Consider the following 27,112-nt stretch of genomic DNA (forward strand, 5'->3'; position numbering starts at 1 on the left):
CAATAACGTTATAAGAGTTACTTTAAAATCTTTTTTTGCTAACTTCTGCATCTGCATCATCTCAGAGACAGTTTCCATGGATCACCTTCTCTTTATCAAGGGGTCCCATTTTCTTGCTTCTTACTACATCTAGTAATTTTGGTTTGTATTCCAGGCATCATGAGAGATGTATTGTAGAGACTCTGGAATCCTTTACCCTCCTTTGGAGAGTACTGTTTTTTGATTTAAGTTTGGCTGAATTTAACCCAAAATCTGCCACCCTGTGATGGCAACAGCTGAAATATCTTCAGTTCTTTTTACCCTTAAAAGAACAGAGGCTGCTCTATTTGTGCCCCAAGAATGTGCAGTTCAAAGGTCAGCAGAGATCTGAGCAGAGCTTACGTGCCAGGCACTGTACCAAGTGCCTTATTTTTAAGTCATTTAAACTTCACAAAACTCTATAACGAACATATTGAACATATCTTGAACTAATATACTGTCTATAAGATAGCACACAGAATTATGTATCTTAACCATTATGCTATACTATCTTACAATATCTATTTTTTTTTTAACCTGTAAATATACTACAGTTTTCATGGCATAGTAAAGAGTTAGGATTCTGAAGCCAGACTGCCCAGGTTCAAATCTTGTCTCCACCTATTACTGGAAGTCTAATGCTTACGCAAGTTACTTTTCTGTGCCTCTATTTGTTGTGAAAACAAAATGAACATATGCCCATATGAAAGATGCTCCGGATAGAGCCTGGCACACACCTAATATACATATAGGACTTATCTTTTTAAAAACTGGATATATGGCATTATCCGAATTGTTCTGCAACTTGACTTTTTTTCACTCAACATTATGGTTTTAAAAATGATCCATGTTGTATATTTATCTCATACTACTACATACAATCCCATTGTATAAATGTCAATCTCTATTTACCCATTATCCCACTGATGATGATTTGTCTCTAATTTGTTCCTATGCTGTGCTGTGTACTTCTTTACATGTCTTCATGTATACATGTGCAAGAGTTTCTCTAGAGTGCATATGTAAAAGTGGAACTACTGGATCCCTGAGGGTGCATATCTTCAACTTTACTTGATAATGAAAAATGCTCTCTAAAAGCGTTTTGTCCCACAAGCAGTGTATGAGGTATTCTGCTTCTCTGCATCCCCACTGACGCTTGGTATAATACTGTCAGACATTAACAAGTTAATCTTTATTCTAATAATAACAGTAAGTAGTAAAAAAATCCTTCCTATGCATAATCAAGTATTTGTTAAAGATCATATTCTCAACTCTCATAATAAAGATACTAAAATGCAAAACAAAATGTTTCTGTTTTAGAACATAGACCTGCAGAATCCAAGGAATAGCCACAAAATTTCCATCTTTCACAAGAAATATAAGCCATAAAAAAATCAGAGTTGGGGAGAAACAAAACACTTACCTCATACTCTCCAAGCAGTTTAGAAATAAACAAACCCTCTGGGAACTTAGATACAACCTAATAAATAAAAAGTGAAATACAATATAGACACAACTGAAATGCTGAGTGACAAAATATTAAAATTATATAAACAAATAACAAACACAAAAGTAACATTATTAAATGAATTTTAGTCATATTACATTGTTTTTAAAAAAAAAGTTTCCAGTTTTAAAAAACATTATAACAAAAAGGACTGTGATTTCGAACATTTCCAGAGTTGAGAAACCATTATTACATGATATTGCAATGCCATAACTCTCCAGAAATTCCTGCACTTCTTTAAGCCAACACATTTAGCTTAGCTCACATAAAACATTCTATAGCATTTTAATTGTTAGAAAAGAAATGCAATGAACACTATAGAAAACTTAGGAAAATAAAGTTAAGCAAAAATAAAAGATCCACAGACAACATTATCCATATGTACATAAATCTGTATTTAATATTAAAATAAGGTCAATATTTCTATAGCCAGCTTTTAAATATTATACTAAAGACATCTCTCCCTGTCAGTAAAAACAGATAAACATTTTTACTGGCCACATATTTTTCAAAATATTAAAAACACCTAAATTTATTTGATTCTCTATTTTGTTTCTTATTTTTCATGACAAATATTGCAATGATTATCCTCTTGCTTGAGTTCTGCACACTTGTTCAATGATTTTTAGGGTAACATCCTGAAAGCAGATTTACTCTATCCCAATAAAGTATAAAAATCTTTGTTTTCTTAATTTTTCCAGATATATTTTATATCAAATTCTAATTCAAGCTTTGGAAAAATAAAAAGTAAAAATTATTTCAAAATCCTGTGACCCAGAGGCAGCCACTACTGCATTCAGAGAAACATCCTTTCAGAAACTCCTTATGTGTGCACATACGTTATTTGTAATTTTATATGAAAGAACAATTCTAAACACACCATTCTATAAAACCTGTTTTTAAAGTTCAACAACATGTCAAGGAGAAACTTCCATATAAACTGAGACAAACATGAACTTTCTCATAAGCAACATGACATTCCCTAGTTTAGAGAATATCCACTATTGATATGTAACTAATCCTTATAAATCAATGACTAATTTTTCTCTAATTTTTGGTACCATAAAAAAAAGTTGTATTTACTCTTGTAATCCCAGGGCTTTGGGAGGCTGAGGTGGGAGAATGTCTAAGGCCAGGAGTTCAAGACAGGCCTGGGAAACATAGCAAAACCTTGTCTCTATAAAACTTTTTAAATTAGCTGGGTGTGGTGGCATGTACCTGTAGTCCCCGCTACTCGGGAGGCTGATGTGAGAGGATTCCTTGAGCCCAGGAGTTGGTGGTGCAGTGAGCTATGACTGTACCACAGCATTCTAACCTGGGTGACAGAGGAAGACCTTGTATCTTAAAAAAAAAAAAAAAATTCATATTGAACTTTCTTTAACAAGTAATTGTTGTATACTTGCTCAAGTGCCTAAACGAACAAACAAACAAAAAAACAGGGCCTCAATGCATCAAGGTTTTTGCATCTCTCGTAGTAAAATCATAACAGTTGAAATGGAATAATATCAGGCAATACAAGCTGTAACAGAACCTGGATTACTCAAATCAGGATTAACAGCTCCCACCAAAAATTTAATGTACATAACTCTTTGGCTCAATACATAACACCAAAGAGTTTTCACTTACTAGTAAGGCAAAACAAATAAGAGCAGCGACATGAACAGGCAATGCACGTAAAAAATATATGTGACCACTAAGCATATGAAAAGATGCTTAAGGTAAAAATCAAAAGATATAAACCAAAACAACATGATTGGATAGTAACACTTATCAGTGGAAGTATTGTTGAGAAAATCAACAAAGGAGAAAGGACTTACAGAATGCCTACATAAATTGGTTATGAGTAACATACAAACAAGGAACAACAAACTGCGGAAGGCCGCAGGAGACCTCTGAGGAGGAAGGCCTCTTCATGCCTCATGTTCCAGTGCAAGGTGACCTAGGCTCTGTTACCGTAAACGTGCTCAAGGACATAAAACCTCTTTGTAGCACTATGGACATAGGCAGACTTGTAGGCTCCTTGTAAGGCCTGAGTTCCACCAGCTGCACATAGATAAGTTAAAGATAACCACATGTTCTCGTTTTGTGAAACTCCCAAACTGCCACTGTTATCAATCCTTAGAATGACATGCCAGTTCTGGCTCACTGATTCACTCCACCCCCACCCTATGGATCAAAGTGATTGTAACCAATAAATAGACTGGATGATCAGAGCTCAGGGCCTTCACTGCCAGAGTAATAAAGTGATGGCCCCCTGGTCCCACTATCTCTTTTAATCTGTCTTTTTCTCATTCCTTTGTCACCACTGAACTCAGGGTGTCCACAAGTGATGTAGGGCTGGTTCCCTACATTCTGGTGCCAAATGTGGGGGCTCATGGGTCCCTACGTTCTGGCACCCAATGTGTAGGGCTCATGGATTCCCCACATTCTGGTACGCCAACGTGTGGACCTCATGGATCCCAACAAGTATAAATTTGTTCAAACATTTTAGAGGGCAATTTAGTAATATTTATAATCAAAACATAAGATACCTCTGACTAGCAATTCCACTTCTAGAAAAATGTCCATGGACATCAACTGGAGCACTTTTTTCATAGCCAGAGATAAAAACACCAAAACTTTAATCAATCATGGATCTCTACATGAAACAGAGTGCATCAACATAATGGAATACCACACACTGGAATAATATTTAATGGACATGTATTAAATTGGTATTGGGAAAGATCTTCAACTGTTTGTCAACAGTGATCTGTGGGGACGAAGAAGGAAAGGAAGAGAGGACTCCTGGAAGAACTTATCTGCTAAATATTTATATGTTAATTTTTTTTTTAAGATGAAGTCTCACTCTGTCACCCAAGCAGGAGTACAGTGCCACGAGCTCGCTCACTGCAATCTCTGCCTCCCAGGTTCAAATGATTCTCCTGCCTCAGCCTCCTGAGTAGCTAGGATTATAGGCGCCCGCCACTACACCGACTAATTTTTTATATTTTTAGTAGTGACGGGATTTCACCATGTTAGCCAGGTTGGTCTGGAACTCCCGACCTTGTGATTCGCCTGCCTCAGCCTCCCAAACTGCTGGGATTACAGGCACGGGCCACTAAGCCTGGCCCACATTAAAAATTTTTAGGAGTATGTATTTTGTTTCTTATTCTAAAAAAAATTGTCACTTAGTTTGTAGTATATTAGAAAAGATTAGATGTAAATATAAAACTGATACTTGCAGACAAACTCAACCACAAATGATATATATATTTATAAATCAATTATTTTTTTCCCAGAAACAAATTACTCACAAATTTTATCTTATGTTTTAGTTCTGGACTGATAGTTCCTCCAGGTCCAGTTTGTGCAATAACTGATTTGAATGTGTTCTCCAGCTATGAAAAAAGAAAAAAAAAAGTCAAGTCGCAGTCCCCCTGCCCAAAGACAGTCAAAGGTAGATCTAAACAATATGTAAAGAAAAAATATCTATAAAAGGAGATGTATTGCAATTAAACAGACAAAATACTGTTCATTAGAAGAACTGTAATATTTCATACCATATAAAATACACTTAGATAGAATCGTTATGAAACTAAATGCTGAGGAATTTTCTGGGCTAACATTCTCTAACAATTATTCTAGAGTCTATTACTCAATCCCATACTCTTACCCAGAAAGAACTTTTGTTACCTTTTTCTACTTATAAATTTTCTACTTATAAAACTATTCCATATTTATTAAAAACATACTCAAGGAATGCCTAATGCAGGGAAGAGATGGGATGGCGGAACGTCACTAGATGGTGGGACAACTGGCCCTAAAGGGCAGGAAGGAAAAGTTCTTCTGTTGTAATAGAAGCAAAGGGGGGGAAGGTAGGGTACACAGAAAGGCTCTGTGAACGTGGAGTCAGAAGATACAAAGAGTTACTATCTGATAGCTCCCGCATTCTCTGTGAGTTCAGAAGCAAGGCCCACTCCTGAAAGCAGAAGGAAAGAGGAGGGAGGTCAGACATTTGAGAAAGTAGAAAAAGTGGAAAAATAACATTCAGGAAATATTGGATGATAATATAAACTTAGCACATAGGAAGTCAGGACAGGAGGAATCTGAGTTAAGACAGTAGGAGTCTGAGGATTTTAGTAGAGAGAAGCAAATGGCATACAGAGGCCCCACTAAAATAAAATGATCATGCATGGGAATAATTAAAAAGTAAGCTGGAAGGACAGGAGGGTGTAATGGGAAAGTAGCAGGGAGCATATCCGTTTAGCCAAAGTCCAGTGAAGAGCTACAGCTGGAGAACTAAAGCAGAGTTAAAGATCATGGAGTTATGTTCAATCAAGCTTAAAGTTGGTAACTCAATGTAAAAAAAAGAAAAAAAAAAGGAAGTCACAAAGACATAAAGAAAAACACCAATTGCTGAAAATCTTACCACCCAGACACAATCACTATTAATACTTTTTCCTTCCAAGCCATTTCTTTAGGTCTTTCTTCTTACTTTTACTTGGCCTGACATCACTTACAAACTGTGTGACCTTTTAGGTCTCAGTTTCTTCACTTGAAAAATGAAGATAATCTCCATCTCTCACAAGGCTGACAAGAAAACTAAATGTGGTGAGGCACGTAGAGTACACAACATAACGCCTGGCACATGATGTGAGCATGACCCTTGCCTGCTCCTCCAGCAAGCAGCGCTCACCCTGGCAGGATTCTCCCTCTGGCACTGACTACTCTTCTTTCCATCCAATATCACTTGCACAACATTCAGCAGAAATCCAAGTTTTGGTAAGTGCATGGCTCCCTATCAAACTTCTGAGGGGTTTTCCCTATTTTCACATTTTCTTGTGCATTTCCATAGGTCTGGGAAGGAGAGGATTAGATATCTGGGATTACATTATTAGCTTCAACAAAAGGTTCTAGCCCTTGGTCTTGGATTCTTTACATTTCTTCTGTACTTGCCATGAGATAATTTCCTAAAGCTCTCCCGGGAACAGTAAAATCATCTTTCTGAAGATAACTGATCTTTCCTATCTGAACCATTCTTTCACTATTTGCAGATTCAATAGCAATAACTTATTAAATTATCACTGTGCTAAATGCCTCAGGAACAACAAAAAAAAGATTACCTTTGCCAGTCTAACTCCTCTCAAGGCACTTTAAGTAGAAAAGTGAGATCAACACATAAGCATCTATAACCTAAGGCTGTCTCTGTGTCATTAAGCAGTAAACATACAGAAGGCTTCCTTTTAGAAGGACCTTGCAGGATGGGGAGAATTCTCCAAAAGACACAAGGTAGAGAGAACACTGAAGGTAGAAGGAATTTCATAAAGGAAATTGAACAAAATAGTTTGCCTAAGGCATTGGAAAAATAGTGAAGGAAAAATTAGAAAGGTGGATTAATGTTACATTATGGAATACCATCAATGCCAAGCTAAGGAGTTTTTCTTGATTATAGAGGCAAAAACAGAGGTATTGCTATTAGAGATTTTTAGCAAACAGACAGATTTTCAGAACTGTAATCTGGCAACAGAAAATCTGATTGGATGTGTGGACAACCAGTTAGGAAACCACTGCAACTCTCTAGGCAAGAGTTTTAACTAGGGTACTGGAAGAGAACAGAAAAGAAGGGATTTGATAAAGGTAAAATTCGCAGAAATTAGGAAAGACAGCGGAGAGGAAGGCACTGCCGATTCTACAGGGATGAATGATGAGACCAGAGAAATAGCCTCAAGGACCTCAAATTCTATGTAAGAAACAAAAGTACTATGGAACAGAGAGGTAGGCTTTTCTGGTTTTTAATCAATTTTAAGACTTTGGAAAACTGGGAGGTAAATGGCAGGATGGTGATTACAGACTTGTTGTGTCTCTCTGGATCATGGCTTATGACAAGGGTCAGCAAACTACGGCCTCTTTTTGTGCTTCCCATAAGCTATGAATGGTTATGGTATTTTTAAATGGCTGTGGGAAAAGATATTTTGTGACATATATAAAATTCAAATTTCAGTGTCCATAGCTTTATTGGAACACAGCCATAGTCTGTCATTCACATAATGTCTATGGCTGCTCTTGCACTACAAGGACAGTGTTTAGTAGATGCAGAGAACATTTAGCCTAAAAGGCCTCAGATATTTACTATGTAATCTGCTAGAAAACATATTTGCCAATCTTTGGTTTAATATAGCAAAATGATGAGCTTTTAGCTAGGAACAGAATGCTTCTGAAAAAAGTAAAAAAAAAAAAAAAAAAAGTTTCTCTCAAGTAAAATGTCTAAATTAAGGTGACTTTAAACTGAATGCGGTGGAGATTTTTTTAAATTCCAGGAAAAGTTGGGGATATGTATAATTATAGAGGGCAGAAGTCATAGTGTGGGAGGGAGAAGAAAGACTGGGAGGTAATCAGTGATTTCAACAATGCTTTTAGTCTCAGATGCTTATATACCAAACATGAAGAATGGGCAATAAATTAAGTGAATGAGATAGAACTGGAAAATGAAGATGGAAAGTGACAAAACAAGCTATATTCAGATAGGAGCTTAAAGGACCAAAGAAGAAAAAGAGCTTTAAATCAAAAAGCTACACTCTTCAGAAAAATGAACCAAAACATGAATAGGCAATAAAAAAGACTAAGTAGCCAATTAAAGTATAAAGGTCAACCTCAAATACACATTAACGGATATAATTGTTTGCTCATCAAATTGTAAAATTTTAAAAATACCCATGTATTCATTCAACAAATATGTACTGAGATCATACTATGTGTTTCATACTGTACAGAGGTAAACAGACTAGATAAGGTCCTTGTTGTAGTGGAACTCGCAGAGGTAAACCTGAATCAATCATATATATATAATTTAAATTATCATGAATATAGCAAAAAAACTCAGAGTCCACATGATCTCACTTATATGGGAAGTGCACAAAAGTCAAGCTTGTAGACACAGAGTAAAATGGTGGTTACCAGACACTAAGGAGTGGGAGGATTAAGATGATGTTGGCCAAAAGGCACAAAATTTCAGTTAGGAGGAGTAAGTTCAAGAGATCTATCACATATCATGCTAACTACACTTAACAATATATTGTGTATTTGAAAATTAAAAGTGAATTTTAAGTGTTCTCATCACCAAAACAATGACAAGTATGTGAGGTAATACATGTTAAATAGCTTGATTTAGCCATTCCATAATGCAGACATACATCAAAACATCAACTTGTACACTATATGTAAAATTTTTACTCATCAATTAAAAATATTTTTAAAATCCCCTCCCTCGAGTGTCATGAAAGAATAATATGCCTGAAGGTATCAGAAAGGGAAGGCGGGTGGGTGAGGAGGAATCTCTGAAGGAAAGTGTCTATTTGTACCGAGTACTAGCAAACGTACAAGGAGCACACGCACATCCTATGTGAGTGTCAACTGTAACAATTCTTATGAATGACAACCTAACCACATACAGAATAAGCCATAAAAGTAAACATTCCTTTCAATCAGTGATGGCTCATCTAGAAATTTATCCTGTGGAGTAAGAGAGATGTGTGCAAACTTGAGGAAGATTTTCATCATAAAGTTATTTTTAATCCCAAAAACTGAAAATAGAGCAAATGCCCAACTTAGGTTACAAGTTAAATTATGGCACACTCATGCTATCATTTAAAATTATGTTGCATAAGAATATTTAATAATGTGGCACATTCACAAAGCATGAGAGAAAAAAAAAGCAGGTCACAAACTAAGAACCGGAATGATTTTAATTTTTTTGAGTCAAATTTTTATGTGATAAGAGTACACAGGTAATTTTTATTTTGTGTTTTCCGTATTTCAAGTTTTCGGTAATCAATCTGTATTACTTTTGTAATAAAAAAAATTTAAAAACAGATAAAACCTGGATAATTTAGAGGCATTATCTAGTGAAGAAAGCATTTTGGAAAGAGGATGTACAAGGCTAAAAGCAAAAAGAAACAGAAGTTACATCTCAGATGAATATACTTCAGACCTTTTGGCCATATGGGAAAACATTAATACATGTCTTACAAAGATCACAAAACTGGCACAGAAACATACAGCAATGCTTTCAATTGCTTAAATATTTGTCAGGTATATGCTATAGTATAGGTGTATCCCCCTCTACTCCTCACTCCCCAAACCCCTAAGTTGAAATCCTAACCCCTAACATGATAGTATTAGGAGGTGGAAGCTTTGGGAGGCGATTGGGTCATGAAGGAAAGACCCCTGTGAATGGGATTACTGCCCTTATAAGAGAGGCCTTGGCGAGATTCCTTGCCTCTTTTGAATTGTGAGGACAAAATGAAAGACTTCTATCTATGAATGAGGAAGAAGGCTCTCACTAGACACCTTATGTGCGAGAGCCATGACCTTGGAATTCTCAACCTTTAAGAACATTGAAAAATAAATGTTTTATTGTTTACAAGCCACCCAGTTTGTGGTAGCTTATTACAGCAGCCAGAACTAAGATCTTACAAACAGGATTATGTAGGGTCTGATTTACTTGACTAAAAGCCAGGCAGTACGGAATTTGATTTGCCATACTAAATACTTCATCTGAACTTGTGGGAAAATAGCTACAGAAAAGCTACTCAGAGTTGGCCAGAGAATATAACCCCCAGAGAATTGCATTGATTAACCCACTGAATAGCTCCTTCTGATAATTGTTAATATATCCAATTATTTACCAAAGATACTCTTGAACTATAGTTGAGTCAGGTTATCAGGTGAAATAAAATGTTTCACTTCTTATATGCAATGCCAAGCACAGCAACTAATTCATGTAAAAACTATCAATTGTTTAGGTACAAATTAAAAGTTAGGTGCAAACTAAGACCACCCTGATTTTGTTTAGATGAGAAGATATTTCTTTGTAAGTCCAAGTTTACCTACTTTAATCTCGTGGTGAATGTTACAATAATCTTTTGAATCTGTAAGACATGGGACAGGGAATTGGTAGAATGGGGTACTCTTTTGAGACAAAAGTCTCACTCTGTTGCCCAGGCTGCAGTGCAGTCTCAGCTCACTGCAGCCTCTGCCTCCTGGGTTCAAGTGACTCTCTGTCTCAGCCTCCCAAGTAGCTGGGACTACAGGCATGTACCACCACACCCCAGCTAATTCTTGTATTTTTAGTAGAGATGGGGTTTCACCATGCTGGCCAGGCTGATCTCAAACTCCTGACCTCAAGTGATGTGCCCGCCTCTGCCTCCCAAAGTGCTAGGATTATAGGCATGAGCCACTGCACCTGGCAGGAGGGTGTACTCTTAAACGATATTAAGGCTAGAGATCCTAGAAATATCAGATCTCTGTTCCTTGACAAATTGCTACTCTTAAAGGTAAATACCTATTAATGGAAAGCAAAGTAATAGGGGGTCTAGAACTACACACAATCCAGAAAATTCTGATGATCTGGGCTGGACACAGCATCTGAGGCTTCACACACTAGAAAATATAGCTAAATCCATATGCTATCCACCCATTAAAATTTTCATTTCTCCTCTACACTCCCTCTCAAGAAGTCAAAATAAAGAAAACTGAATGCTTTTCAAAAGAGGCCTTAAACTGTTTTAACAAATTGCTTTGTGAAATAAAGCAATGGGCAGGGGTGGAATACAGATGGCCAAGCCAGCCTGTTTCTCTTAACAGGAGGAAAATGAAGACATTCTGATCCTCGTTTTACAAAGGAAAAACTTTTTTTCTTTTTAATAATATTTCCTTATGACAAAAATAATGCATGTTCACTATGGAACAACAAAAGATATAAACAATCAAAAAGAGAAAAGTTTACACTTATGTTATTTTTATAGGCATACAAAAACACAAAGTTGTAGAGTTTTCATGGAACACCTAGCAAACTATCAGATCCACAGTTTTGAAGCAATGGAATACTTGAATTTTTGAAAATAGGATTATGTGAGGTCTGATAATTATGTAGTATTTGTCCTACCATAAATTAAAATACATAGTTTAGGAATTAGAAACCCGTCTCAGAACAAGATTTAAATTGTTCTGGTTGCAAAAACTTCAACTGGAAGACATGGTCATTAGGCTGCATCTATGAGAAATTATTAGAGCTGCAAAACTCAGGATGAAACTCAAAGAAAATATAGAATAACATGTATCTGCATGTCTCTCACTCCTCAACTTGGAGTCATGTCATGAGCAAATGTCCACAGCTCTGCATTTGTTATTGCCTAGCTCTCACAGTTAAAAGGTAGAGTCTCCCTGCTAAATTCTAAAGAGTGAAAACCTTCTGAAAAAGAAATATACATTACAATTCTTTAATTTTTTCTGGAACTTTTAGCACAATAAATTTAGAAAATGGAAATAAGAACTTTACTAGAAGGGCATAGCAAATCTACTGTTCATAAATGACAGGCTATTCTACTTGGAAAACCTATGGGAAAACTATTGAAACAACCAAGTTTGCTGAGGTAGTTTCAAAATAAGATTTAATAGTCAATTTCTTTCCTTGTGAACTATGAGCACTTAGAATAATGGCAAAAACAGTATCATGACTGGTCAGGCGTGGTGGTTCATGCCTTAATCCCAGCACTTTGAGAGGCTGAGGCAGGCATTCAAGGTCAGGAATTCGAGACCAGCCTGGACAACATGATGAAACCCCATCTCTACCAAAAAATACAAAAATTAGCCATGTGTGATGGCACACACCTGTAATCCCAGCCACTTGGGCGGCTAAGGTGGGAGAATCACTTGAACCCAGGAGGCAGAGGTTGCAGTGAGCCGAGTTGCACTGCTGCACTCCACCCTGGGCAACAGAGTGAGACTCCAACTCCAAAAAAAAAAATTAAAAAAAAGTATCACAACATACAATATCTAAGAATTCAATTTCAAGAAATGTGCCAAACTCTAATAAGGAAAATTATGTATCTGCAATGAAAGGCATAGATTAATACCTGAATAGAGAACTACTATGTTATTGAATGAATACACTTAACAAAATGCATCAAATCGCTTCAAAAACTTTAAACTTAATTCTAAGAAATCTCATTAAAATTTTGAAACTTATAAAAATAATTCTAAATTTTCAGGAAAAAAAAGTCTGAAAACAGACTAACCAGGGGAGACTTGTCTTAAAAAACATTAAAATGAATTAAAAGTAATAAAAATGGTTTTTAAAAAAAAAAAAAAAACTTTGTCAGTAATCAAAAAAGGATGTGAAACAATTAAGACAAATAAAAGACTCTATGTTTAGCTTTTTGATGAGAAAAAAATTTTGTACTTAACCATTTTTCAAGGATTGACATTTGAGTTAATAACCACATAGAATCCTCAGAGTTATATAATCGGAAAGTTTAAAAAAAAGAGAGACGCACTCTGAGTTAAAGCATTTATTGATACTTTTCTGGAGTTCAGTTTAACAAAATCATTTTTAAAAAAATGATTTCCTTTGATGAAAACAATGAGAAAGAGCGGAACACTTCGTAGTAATCTTTCTGAATTTCATATAGGTGATGGGGGGATGAAGGCAGCAAACCACCTTACCATGTATGTACCTATGCAACCATCCTGCACGATCTGCACATGTACCCCAGAACCTAAATTACAATTAAAAAAAAAAAAAAAAGAACTTGACAAGCATGCAGTTAGTCAGCTTACCTACAAAGAAAGATAAACAAGCTGGTTTCAGGCTTCTTTGGCATAGGAAATGTCAAAAGGAATCAAAACAATCTAAAAATAGGAAAATTACTATGAAAGCAAAAGAAGTGAACACTTTCTTGGTAGTAAGACTATAACTTTTGGCCGGGCGCGGTGGCTCACGCCTGTAATCCCAGCACTTTGGGAGGCCGAGGCAGGTGGATCACGAGGTCAAGAGATCGAGACCATCCTGGTCAACATGGTGAAACCCCGTCTCTACTAAAACTACAAAAAATTAGCTGGGCATGGTGGCGTGTGCCTGTAATCCCAGCTACTCAGGAGGCTGAGGCAGGAGAATTGCCTGAACCCAGGAGGCAGAGGTTGCGGTGAGCCGAGATCGCGCCATTGCACTCCAGCCTGGGTAACAAGAGCGAAACTCCGTCTCGAAAGACTATAACTTTTTTAGGCTGAGTTTTCTGTATTAAGAATTACTTTCACCATTTAAAATAAAAGTTATAGCCCCCATTTTTCTGCCCAAAGTAACTAGATAATTGGGAAAATGTATGAAACAACAATTTAGAGCTGTTGAATAACAATGCAGAACTGAGAGGTAAGCCTTAAACCCCTCCACACCGCCCACCTTACAGTCTGGAGAGCTGTCAGGATACAGCGTAGGAAGAAGTAACATAAACAGAGCCTGGCAGTCTAGATGAATTGAGGAGACAGATTTTGAGATGACAAGGATGCTAAAATTTGCAGGACTGAGTATGCAAAAGGAAGAGTGGCATAGAAATAGCTCCAGAGATCTGCAGAACTCCCTTAAGTTTCTGGATGGGTACTGATCTGTGCAGGTAGGAAGAAGTTCTTTGAGGTTGGAGAAACAAACAAGAAGCAATAGGCTGAACAATGCTCAGAGCTCACATAGGGCTAGAAACGAGGTAGGATTACTTCGTAATACATTGAGTCAATCCTTAGAAAGGTAATGCTTCTGTGGTAGGGCTAAATTAGCCCTAGACTGAAGGGCTGTTCTGGACCTATGGGTCTTGGTCTGCTCAGGCTGCCATAACAAAATACCACAGACTGCATGGCTTAAATGACAGAAATTTTCTTACGGTTCCAGAGGCTGAAAAATCCATGATCAAGGCATAGGCTGAACATCCCAAATCCAAAAATGTGAAATTCAAAATGTTCCCAAATCCGTATCTTTCAATGCAACATGATGCCACAAGTGGAAAATCCCATACCCAACCTCATGTGATGAGTCACAGTGAAAACGCAGTCAAGACTTTGTTTCATGCACAAAATTATCTAAAATATTGTGTAAAATTGCCTTGGGCTTATGTGTGTAAGGTACACATGAAACACAAATGAATTTCTTGTTTAGACTGGGATCCCATCTCCAAGAAATCTCATTATGTATATTCAAATATTCTGATAAGGGATACTCAACCAAGCATTTCAGATAAGGGATATTCGACCTGTACCACTTGATTTGGTTCCTGGTGAGCACTCTCTTTCTGACTTGCAGATGGCCACCTTCTTCTTCTTGCCATGTGTGCTTACATGGCATTTTCTCAGGGAGTTCCCATAGAGAGAGAGAGAGAGACAGAGCAAACTCTCTAGTGTCTCTTCTTATAAGCTATTCATCCCATCATAAGGACCCCACCTTCATAACCTCATCCAATTTTAATTACTTCCCAAAGACCCCATCTCCTAATATCATATTGGAAGCTTTCAGGCTTAAATACCTAAATATGGGGAGAAAAGAATTCAGTCTATAGCACCCACTCTAATACATCTTAAAACAAAAACTCAAAATCATCATACTGAGTCAAAGTGATTTACTATGTAAAGCCCAACAATGAAATATTCACAATACTCTAGCATCCAGTCAAAAGTCACCAACCATGTGAAGTGGTGGGAGAATATGATCATGTCAGTGAAAAAAAAATCAATAGAAAAAAACAGAAATGGCACAGATAATAAAATTAGACAAGCCCTCTAAAAGTTATAAACCTTACACATATACTTATATCAATAAAAAATTATGAATATAATGAATAGAAGAAATGAGGATATTAAAAGACCCATGTGGAAAACCTGGAGATTAAAAATGCAACATCTGAATGAAAAATAAACTGGATGGAATTAGTAGGTTACATTGTTGAGAAAAGATCAACTAATTTGAAGACAGCAATTGAAACTATGTAAAATGAAGCACATAGTGCGAAAAAAAGAATTGTAATGAAAAAAAAGAGCCCCAGTAACCTCCAAGAAAATAACAAGCAGTCTAAAATGGTGTGATTGTACTCCTGGAAGAGGAAAGAAGAGAAAAATATTTGATGACAAAATTTCCAGATTTCATGAAAATTATAAACCCACAAACCAGAAGCTCAATGAATCCCAAGCAGAAAAAAATAAGAAAACTACACCAAGTGATACTACAATCAAACTGTGGAAAACCAAACAAAGAGAAAATCCTGAAAGCATCAGAAGGAAAAAATACATTACGTACAAAGATAAGAATTATTATAGACATTGTCAGAAACTCTGAAGACAAGAAAATGGAGTAACAACTCTAAAGCACTAAAAGAGGGCAAAAACTATCAAACTAGGTAGAATTCTGTACCCAGAAAAATAGTATTTCAAAATGAAAATGACAAATGGACTTTTTCAGATGAATAAAAGCTAAGAATACATACCACCAGCAGATTTATCTTAGAGAGTATGTTAAAATTTTCCAAACAGAAAGAAAATTATACTGACAGAAATATAAGCACAAAGAATTGGAGAGCATCAGTAGTGCTAGTAAGTGTGGGTAGACAAGTTTTTTTATTTTTAATCTCTTAAAATTTGGCTTTGTGTTTTAAATATTTTAGTATTAAAATAAATATTTTTATTCAAACATTTTTAAAGCAAAAATAACAATGCATTAAGAGATACATAACATAAGAACTAAAAGTATCACAACAAGAGCACAAAGGATGAAAGAGGAAAAATGTAAATTTACTCTTCTGAGGTTCTTACACTATATACAAAACGTTTTAATATTATATGAAGATCAATTGTGATAAATTAAAAATATAGGTTGAAAACCCTAAGGCATCCACTAAAATATGAAACAGAAAAATATAGATAATAAACAAAAAAGATAAAGTAGAACCCCAAAAAAATACTTAACCAGGTAGAAGGCAAAGAATGTTCTCTCCCACTGCTTTGCAACATCTTGCTGGAGTCCTAGCAAATGCAGTAAGTCAAGAACAGGAAATGAAACAAACAGACTGGTAGGCAAGAAATAAAAATGTCCTTTATTCACAGATCACATCTCCTATGTAGGAAAGAAGACAGAATTTTTAAAAAACTCTTGGAACTAATTAGCAATTATAGCAAAGTTGCAGAATGCAACGTTAATGTACAAAAGTCAATCATTTTCCTGCATTCCACTAACAAGCAAAATTTGAAATTTAAAAAATACTGTTTACATTAGCATTCCCCAAATATAACACTTAAATATAAATCCAACAAAATATGCACAAGATCTGTATGAGGAAAACTACAAACTCTGATGAAAGAACTCAAAGAAGAAATAAACGGAGAGCTATTCCACGTTCATGGATATGAAAACTCACTATTGTCCGGATATCAGTTCTTCCCAACTCAATCTATAGATTCAGCTCAATCCCAGTCAAAATCTCAGCAAGTTAGTTATTTTGTGAATATCAACAGATTGATTCCAAAGTTTATGCAGGAGGCAAAAGATCCAGAATAGCCAAAAAATTTTTAGAATAAAGCCAGAGGAATGACACTACCCACCTTCAAGACTTTCTTAAAAAGCTACAGTAACCAAGATAGCATGGTACTGGTGAAAGAATAGGCCAGTGGAAGAGACTGGAGAACCCAGACATAGACTCACGTAAATATAGTGAACTGATCTTTGATAAAGGAACAAAAGCAACAGAATGAATCAAACATAGTCTTTTCACAAATGGTACTAGAATTGAACAACCACTTGCAAAAAACCCACAAAAACAAAAACCCCTCAATACATACATTTCTAGATCTTACACCCTTCACAAATATTAACTTAAAATGGATCATAGACCTAAATGTAAAATTCAAAACTATAAAATTCCTAGAAGACAACATAGGACAACACTAGCTGACTTTGGATAAGGTGATGACTTCCTAGATACAACACCAAAGGCACAAGACATGAAAGAAATAATTGATCACCTGGTCTTAAGATTAAAAACTTCTCTGTAAGACAATGTTGAAAGATTGAGAAAACGAGCCACAGGTTAGAAGAAAATATTAGCAAGAAACATATAAAAGACCATTAATCAAAATATACAAAGAACTCTTAAAACCCAGCAATAAGAAAATAATCCAATTTTTTAAAATGGGCAAAATACCTAAACAGATCTCTAAAGAAGATATACCAGATGGCAAGTAAGCAAACAGCAATGAAATACCACTATACAGCCATTAGAATGGCCAAAATCTAAAATACTAGCAACACCAAATGCTGACCAGCAAAGCAGAACAACAGAAACATTCATCCATCACTGGTGAGAATGCAAAATGGTATCACCAACTTGGAAGACAGTTTAGCAGTTTTTTAAATAAAAACAAACATATCTTTATCAGACAATTTAGCAACTGTAATCCTTGGTATTTACCTACATGAATTAAAAACTGCTATCCACACAAAAACCTGCACGCATTTTATAGCAGCTGTATGAGGAAACAATCATGATGTCCTTCCGTACCTGAGTGGATAAACTGTGGTACCATACAATGAAATATTACTCAGTGCCAAAAAGAAATGCACTATCAAGTCATGAAAAGACATACAGGAACCTTAAATGTATACTTCTAAGTGAAAGAAGCCAATCTGAAAGGCTACATGCTGTAAGTCCAACTATACAACTCTGGAAAAAGCAAAACTATGGTGACAGTTAAAAAAACAAAAAAAAATCAGTGGTTACCAGCAGATTAAGGTAAGGGAAATATCAATATGCACAAGCACAGAGGACTTTCAGGGCAGTGAAACTATTCAGTATGATACTATAATAGTGGATACATGCCATTACATATTTGGCAAAACCCACAGAATGTACAACACCAAAAGCAAATCCTAGTGTAAACTACACACTGTGGGTAATGTGCCAACATAGGTTTATCAATTGTAACTAATGTGCCACTGTGGTACAGAACGTCAACAGTGGGGGAGGTTTATGTGTGGGGGGAAATGGGGTACATGGGAAGTCTGTACTTCTGGCTCAATTTTGTTGTGAACCTGAAACTTCTCTAAAAATAAATTTTAAAAAGAAGGCAAGGAAAGAATGGGGGAAAAAGCCATAATGGCAAGACAGATTTAAATCTAACCATTATTGGTAATTTTAAAATTAAGTATAAATGTGTCAAACATCCCCATTAAATGAGATTGTCAGATTTGATTTTTTAAAAAGCAAGACAGAACACTATATACTGTCTATAGGAAACCCATTTTAAATGTTACTAGGTTTTTTAAAAAGAATGTAAAAAGATACACAATGCTAACACTGCATCTAAACAAAGTTGGTGCAACTACAGTCCTATCAGATAAAGTAGACTTGAGAACAAGGAGTGTTATCAGCAACAAATAGAAGAATTTCACAATGATAAATATGGCAATGCATGAGAAACACATAATCATAAATGTGTATGCAGCTAACAGATTAAAAATAGCCAAAGCAGGCCCACAGCTGGTTCCTCTCCACACTACCACACCTGATGCTCTCTGGAAAGGGCCACTTCCCAGCAGGAGACCAACCAGTACAAAAATAGAACATTAAACCACCAAAGCTAAGAACCCTCATGGAGTCCATTTCAACCCCTCCCACCCCTCACCCCCCTCCACCTGAACAAGTGCTGGTATCCACAGCTGAGAGACCCAGAGTCAGGTCACATCACAGGACTCTGTGCAGACAACTCCTACTACCAGGCTGGATAGACTTTCTGGGTGGCTAGACCCACAGAGAGATAACAAACACTGCAGCTCAACTGAAAGGAAGCCACATCCACAGGTAAAGGGAGAGAGTGCTATATCAAGGCAACACTCTGTAGGACAAAAGAATCTGAAAAGCCTTCAGCCCTAGACCTTCCCTCTGACAGAGCCTACCCAATTGAGAAGGAACCAGAAAACCAACACTGGTAAGATGACAAAACAAGGCTCTTTAACACCCCAAAAATCACACTAGCTCACCAGCAATAGATCCAAACCAAGAAGAAATCCCTGATTTACCTGAAAAAGAATTCAGGAGATTAGTTATTAAGTTAATCAGGGATTCACCAGAGAAAGGTGAATCCCAATGCAAGGAAATCCAAAAAAATGATACAAGAAGTGAAAGGAGAAATACTCAAGGAAATAGCATAAAGAAATAACAATAAAAACTTCAGGAAACATTAGACATACTTATAGAAATGCAAAATGCTCTGGAAAGTCTCAGCAATAGAATTAAACAAGTAGAAGAAAAAAATTCAGAGCTCTAAGACAAGGTCTTCAAATTAACCCAATCCAACAAAGACAAAGAAAAAAGAAAAAGAAAATATGAACAAAGCCTCCAAGAAGTCTGGGATTATGTTAAATGATCAAGCCTAAGAATAACTGGTGTTCCTGAGGAAGAATAGAAATCTAAAAGTTTGCAAAACATATTTGGGGGAATAATCAAGGAAAACTTCCCTGGCCTTGCTAGAGACCTAGACATTCAAATACAAGAAGCACAAAGAACACCCAGGAAATTCATCACAAAAAGATCACCACCTAGGCACATTATCATCAAATTATCTAAAGTTAAGACAAAGGAAAGAATCTTAAGAGCTGTGAGACATAAGCATTAGGTAACCAATAAGGAGAATCTATCAAATTAACAGCAGATTTCTCAGCAGAAATCCTACAATCTAGAAGGGATTAGGGCCCTATCTTCAGCTTCCTCAAATGAAACAATTATCAGCCAAGACTTTTGTATCCAGCAAAACTAAGCTTTATATATGAAGGAAAGATAGTCTTTTCCAGACAAACAAATGCTTAAACAATTCACCACTACCAAGCTGCTGCTACAAGAACCGCTAAAAGCAGCTCTACATCTTGAAACAAATCCTGAAAACACATCAAAACAGAACCTCTTTAAAGCATAAATCACATACAACCTGTAAAACAAAAATACAATTTAGAAAGCAAAACAAAAACCAAACAAAACAAGGTACACAAGCAACAAACAGCACAACGAATGAAACAAATAGCAGGATGAATGCAATAGTACCTCACATCTCCAAACTAACATTAAATGTAAACGGCCTACATGTTCCACTTAAAAGACACAGAACTGTGGAATGGATAAGAATTCACTAACCAACTATTTGCTGCCTTCAAGAGACTCACCTAATACATAAGGACCCACATAAAGTAAAGGGGTGGCAAAAGGCATTTCATACAGATGGACACCAAAAGCAAGCAGGGGTAGCTATTCTTACATCAGACAAACAAACTTTAAAGCAACAGCAGTTAAAAGAGACAGAGGGACATTATACAATGGTTAAAGGCCTCGTCCAACAGGAAAATCACAATCTTAAACATACATGCACTTAACACTGGAGCTCCCAAATTTATAAAACAATTACTAATAGACCTAAGAAATTAGACAGCAACACAGTAATAGTGGAGGACTTTAATATTCTACTGACATCACTAGACAGGTCATCAAGACAAAAAGTTAAAGACACAATGGATTTAAACTATACCTTGGAACAAATGGACTTAACAGAAATATACAGAACATTTCATCCAACAACTGCAGAATACACATTTTACTGAACAAGGCATGGAACTTTCTCTAAGATAGATCATATGATAAGCCATAAAACAAGACTCAATAAATTTAAGAAAATTGAAATTGTATCAAGCATTCTCTCAGACAACAGAGGAATAAAACTGGAAATCAACTCCAAAAGGAACCTTCAAAACCATGCAAATACATGGAAATTAAATAACCCACTCCTGATTCATCATTGGGTCAAAAATAAAATCAAGATGGAATTTAAAAATTCTTCGAACTCAATGACAATAATGGCACAACCTATCAAAGCTTCTGGGATACAGCAAAGGTGGTGCTAAGAGATAAGTTCATAGACCTAAACACCTACATCAAAAAGTCTGAAAGAGCACAAACTGACATTCTAAGGTCATAACTCAAGGACTAAGGAAACAAAAAACAAACCAAACCCAAACTCACCAGAAGAAAGGAAATAACCAAGATCAGAACTAAATGAAATTAAAATTTAAAAAAAAAAAAAGATCAATGAAACAAAAAGCTGGTTCTTTGAAAAGATAAAATGATAGACCAGTAGCAAGATTAACCAAGAAGAAAAGAGAAAATTCAAATAACCTCATTAACAAATGAAACAGGAGATATTACAACTGACACCACTGAAATACAAAGCATCATTCAAGGCTACTACCAACAGCTTTATGCACATAAACTAGAAAACCTAGAAGACATGGATAACTTCCTGGAAAACTACAACCCTCCTAGTTTAAGTCAGGAAGAAGTGAATACCCTGAACAGCCAGTAACAAGCAGCGAGGTTGAAATGGTAGTTTAAAAATTACCAACAACAAAAAAAAGTTCCAGGAGCAGACAGATTCACAGCAGAATGCTACCAGACATTCAAAGAAGAATTGGTACCAAACCTTTTGACACAATTCCACAAGCTAGAGAAAGAGAGACCCCTCCCTAATTCATTCTATGAAACCAGCATTACCCTAATACCAAAACCAGAAAAGGACCTAACAAAAAAAGTAAACTGCAGACTGATATCCCTGATGAACACAGATGCTAAAATTCTTAACAAAATACTAGCTAACCAAATCCAACAACACATCAAAAAGTAATCCACCATGATCAAGTGGATTTCATACCAGGGATGAAGGGATGGTTTAACATACGCAAGTCAAAAAATGTGATACACCACATAAACAGAATTAACAACAAAAATCACATGATTATCTCAGTATATGCAGAAAAAGCATTCAACAAAATCCAGCATTGCTTTATGATCAAAGCTCTCAGCAAAATCAGCATACAAGAGATATACCTCAATGTAATAAAAGCCATCTATGACAAACCCACAGCCAACATAATACTGAATGGGGAAAGGTGGAAGCATTCTCTCTGAGAAATGGAACAAGACAAAGATGCCCACTTTCACCACTGCTCAACATAGTACTGGAAGTCCTAGCCAAATGCAATCAGATAAGAAAAAGAAACAAAGAACATCCAAATTGGAAAAGAGAAAATCAAACTGTCATTGCTTGCTGACAATATGATCATTTACCTTAAAAACCCTCAAGGCTCCTCCAGAAAGCTCCTAGGGCTGATAAAAGAATTAAGCAAGCTAGGCATGGTGGCTTATGCCTGTAATCCCAGCACTTTGGGAGGCCGAGGCAGGTGGATCATAAGGTCAGGAGTTCAAGACCAGCCTGGCCAATATGGTGAAACCCCATCTCTACTAAAAATACAAAAATTAGGCAGGCCTGGTGGCACATGCCTGTAGTTCTAGCTACTAAGGAGGCTAAGGCAGAAGAATTGCTTAAACCTGGGACGTGGAGGTTTCAGTGAGCCAACATCACACCAGTGCACTCCAGCCTGGGTGACAGGGTGAGACTTTGTCTTTAAAGAAAAAAAAGAATTTAAATAAAGTTTCCAGATACAAGATTAATGTACACAAATCAGAGCCCTTCTATACACCAACGGTGACCAAGCAGAGAATCAAATCAAGAACTCAACCCCTTTTACAATACCTGCAAAAATAATAAAATACTTAGGAATACACCTAGCCAAGGGGGAGGAAGACCTCTACAAGGAAAACTACAAAACACTGCTGAAAGAAATCATAGATGACACAAATAAAAGGAAGCACATCCCATGCTCATGGATGGATAGAATCAATATTGTGAAAATGACCACACTGCCAAAAGTAATTTACAAATTCAAGGTAATCCCCATCAAAATACCACTATCATTCTTCATAGAATTAGAAAAAACAATTCTAAAATTCATATGGAACCAAAAAAGAGCCCACATAGCCAAAGCAAGACTAAGCAAAAAGAACAAATCTGGAGGCATCAAACTATCTGCTTTCAAACTATACTATAAAGTTATAATTAACAAAACAGCAAGGTACTGGTATAAAAATGGGAACATAAACCAATGGAACAGAATAGAGAACTCAGATATAAACCCAAACACTTATAGCCAACTGATCTTTGACAAAGCAAACAAAAACAAAGTGGAGAAAAGACACCCTTTTCAACAAATGGTGATAGGATAATTGGCTAGCCACATGTGGGAGAATGAATCTGGATCCTCATCTCTCACCTTATACAAAAATCAACTCAAGATGGATTATGGACTTAAATCTAAGACCTGAAACTAAAAATGCTATAAGATAATATTGGAAAAACCCTTCCAGACATTGGCTTAGGCAAGGATTTCATGACCAAAATCCCAAAAGCAAATGCAATAAAAACAAAGATAAATAGGACTAAACTAAAGAGCTTTTGCACAGCAAATGAACAGTCAGCAGAGTAAACAGACAACCCACAGAGTGGGAGAAAATCTTCACAATCTATACATCCAACAAAGGACTAATATCTGGAATCTATAATGAATTCAAATCAGCAAGAAAAAAGAAAAAAAAAAAACAACAAGCAATCCCATCAAGAAGTGGGCTAAGGACATGAACAGTCAATTCTCAAAAGATATACAAATGGCCAACATATGAAAAAATCCTCAACATCACTAATGATCAGGGAAATGCAAATCAAAGCCACAATGAGATACCACTTTATTCCAAGAATGGCCATAATTAAAAAATCAAAAAACAGTAGATGATGGTATGTATGTGGTTAACAGGGAATACTTCTATGCTACTTGTGGGAATGCAAACTAGTACAGCCACTATGGAAAACCGTGTGGAGATTCCTTAAAGAACTAAAAGTAGAACTACCATTTGATTCAGCAATCCCACTACTAGATATCTACCCAGAGGAAAAGAAATAATTATATGAAAAAGATACTTGCACACACATTTATAACAGCACAAATTGCAACCGCAAAATTACGGAATCAACCCAAATGCCCCTCAATCAACAAGTGAATAAAGAAACTACGGTGCATATATATATATATATATATATATATACACACACACACACAATGGAATACCATTCAGCCATAAAAATAAATGAATTAACGGCATTTGCAGTGACCTTGATGAGACTGAAGACTATATATTCTAAGTGCAGTAATTCAGGAATGAAAACAAAACATCAGATGTTTTCACTGATATGTGGGAGCTAAGCTATGAGGATGCCTAGGCATAAGAATAATACAATGGATTTTGGGGACTTGCAGGGGAAGGAAAGGGTAAGGCATAAAAGACTACAAATAGGGTGCAGTGTATACTGCTTGGGTGATGTCGGCACCAAAATCTCACAAATCACCACTAAAGAACTTACGTAGTTCTTTAGTGGTGCCACCTGTATCCCAACAATCTGTGGAAAAAAAATAGCCAAAGCATAAACTAAATGAACTAAAAGGTAAAATATAAAAATCTATAATTATGTTTGAAGATTTCAATACTCCTCCTCAGTAAAAAACCTCATTTAAAAAAAGAAGTCCTGAATGACATAACTTGACATTTATAGAATACTACACCCAAATATAGCAGAATACATATTCTTTTGAAGTGAATTATTAAACACTTACCAAGATAAACATATTCTGAGCCATATAATGAGTCTCAAAAAATGTATAAAGAATGAAATCTATATTGTTGGACCACAATGAAATTAGAACAGAAACATCTCTGGAAAAAAAAAAATCCCCAAATATTTGCAAATTAAACCACACACTTCTAAATAATCCACGATACACACAAAAAAATCAAAAGGAAGATTAGTAAATTTTGACCTGAAAATGAGTTTTCATACCAAATTTGAATTTCATATCAAAATGTGGGAGATATAGCTAAAGCAATACTTAGAACAAATTTATAACCTTAAATGTTTACATTAAAAAGGGACCAAAATCGATGACCAAACTTGCATATTATGAGCAAAGAGGAAATTAACCCAAAGTAAACAGACGTTACTAAACAATTAGCACAGAAATCAATGAAATAAAACAATGAAAAATTTTAAAAAACCAAAACTAAAGTCTTGTTCTTTGAAAAATACAGCCATGCTCTTCTGTCAATTTGCTGAGAATGATGGTTTCTAGGTTCAACCACATCCCTACAAAGGACACAAACTCATCGTTTTTTATGGCTGCATAATATTCCATGGTGTATATGTGCCACATTTTCCCTGTCCAGTCCATCATCGATGGGCATTTGGGTTGGTTCCAGGTCTTTGCTATTGTAAACAGTGCTGCAATGAACATTCGTGTGCACATGTCCTTATAGTAGAACAATTTATAACCCTTTGGATATATACCCAGCAATGGGATTGCTGGGTCAAATGGAATTTCTATTTCTAGGTCCTTGAGGAATCGCCACACTGTCTTCCACAATGGTTGAACTAATTTACACTCCCACCAATAGTGTAAAAGTGTTCCTATTTCTCCACATCCTCTCCAGCATCTGCTGTCTCCAGGTTTTCTGTTGTCTCTAGATTTTTTAATGATCGCCATTCTAACTGGCATGAAATGGTATCTCAATGACAGAAGAGCAGAAGATCAAACACCGCATGTTCTCACTCATAGGCGGGTGTTGAACAATGAGAACACATGGACACAGGGAGGGGAGCACTACACACTGGGGTCTGTTGGGGGGAAATAGGGGAGGGACGGTGGGGGGTGGGGAGTTGGGGAGAGATGCCAGATGTAGGTGATGGGGAGGAAGGCAGCAAATCATACTGCCACGTGTGTACCTATGCAACAATCTTGCATGTTCTTCACATGTACCCCAAAACCTAAAATGCAATAAAATAAATGGAAAAAAAAAAGAAAAATACAGTCATGCATCTTTTAACAATGGGGATACATTCTGAGAAACACATTAGGCGATTTCATTGTCGTACGAACACAGAATGTACTTAACACAGACCCAGATGGTATAGCCTTACTACACATCTAGGTTATATGGTATAGCCTATTGCTCCTAGGCTACAAAGAGTACAAAACTGTACTGAATACCACAGGCAATTGTAACACAATAGTAAGTACTTGTCTATCTAAACACAGAAAAGGTACAGTAAGAATAGAGTATAAAAGATAAAACGGGACACCTGTGTAAAGCACTTACCATAAATGGAGCATGCAGGATTATACGCTGCTCTAGGTGAGTGAGTAGTTAGTGAATGTGTAGGCCTAGGACATTACTGTACACTACTGTAGACTTTATATACACCATACACTTAGGCTACACTAAATTTATCTTGTCATGTGGTAAGGTGTTCAGGGACAATAATATGCATGGAGTTGTCATCACCTATGATAACAAATGTCTTCCTTCTGGAATATCTCCTGAAGGAACTGCCTTATGCTGTTTTACAATTAAATTTTTTAGTAAAGAGCACACTGTAAAATAATGATACAAAGTATAGTACAGTAAAAACATAAACCCATAACATGGTTGTTCATTGTCATTACTGTTACATACTGTACATAATTGTATGTGCTATGTATATGACTGGCACCACAAATACAAGTGTTGCATCGCACTACGTGTTACAACACCTACATCACCACCAGGTGGCAGGAATTTTTCAGTTCTGTTATAATTTTATGGAACTACTGTTGACATGCAGTCCATTAACAACAGTGTCATTACGTGATGCATAACTGTGTATAAGTGACTAAATCTTTAGCAAGATTGGTATGTGTGTGCGAAGGACAGAGAGAAGGAGCAATCATCAGATCCTACAGACCTTAAAATGTTATTGGAGGAAAATTATTAACAACTTTAT

The 27,112-nt window shown here is 36.2% G+C and overlaps 1 protein-coding gene across 1 annotated transcript in view; it reads right to left on the bottom strand.

Annotated features, from left to right (window-relative positions):
- The window catches only part of TDRD5 (tudor domain containing 5), an 89,448-nt gene that overhangs the window by 53,912 nt on the left and 8,424 nt on the right, over window positions 1–27,112 (bottom strand). Inside the window, exons 4-5 of the mRNA XM_032291271.1 lie at window positions 4,822–4,905; window positions 1,442–1,498 (exon numbers count right to left, since the gene is read on the bottom strand). Of these exons, the coding sequence (XP_032147162.1) occupies window positions 1,442–1,498; window positions 4,822–4,905 (141 nt within the window). The remainder of the gene's footprint in view (window positions 1–1,441; window positions 1,499–4,821; window positions 4,906–27,112) is intronic.

The sequence above is a fragment of the Sapajus apella genome, unplaced genomic scaffold, assembly GCF_009761245.1.
Source record: "Sapajus apella isolate SASKATOON/1434 unplaced genomic scaffold, GSC_monkey_1.0 scaffold25, whole genome shotgun sequence".
Lineage (NCBI taxonomy): Eukaryota > Metazoa > Chordata > Mammalia > Primates > Cebidae > Sapajus > Sapajus apella.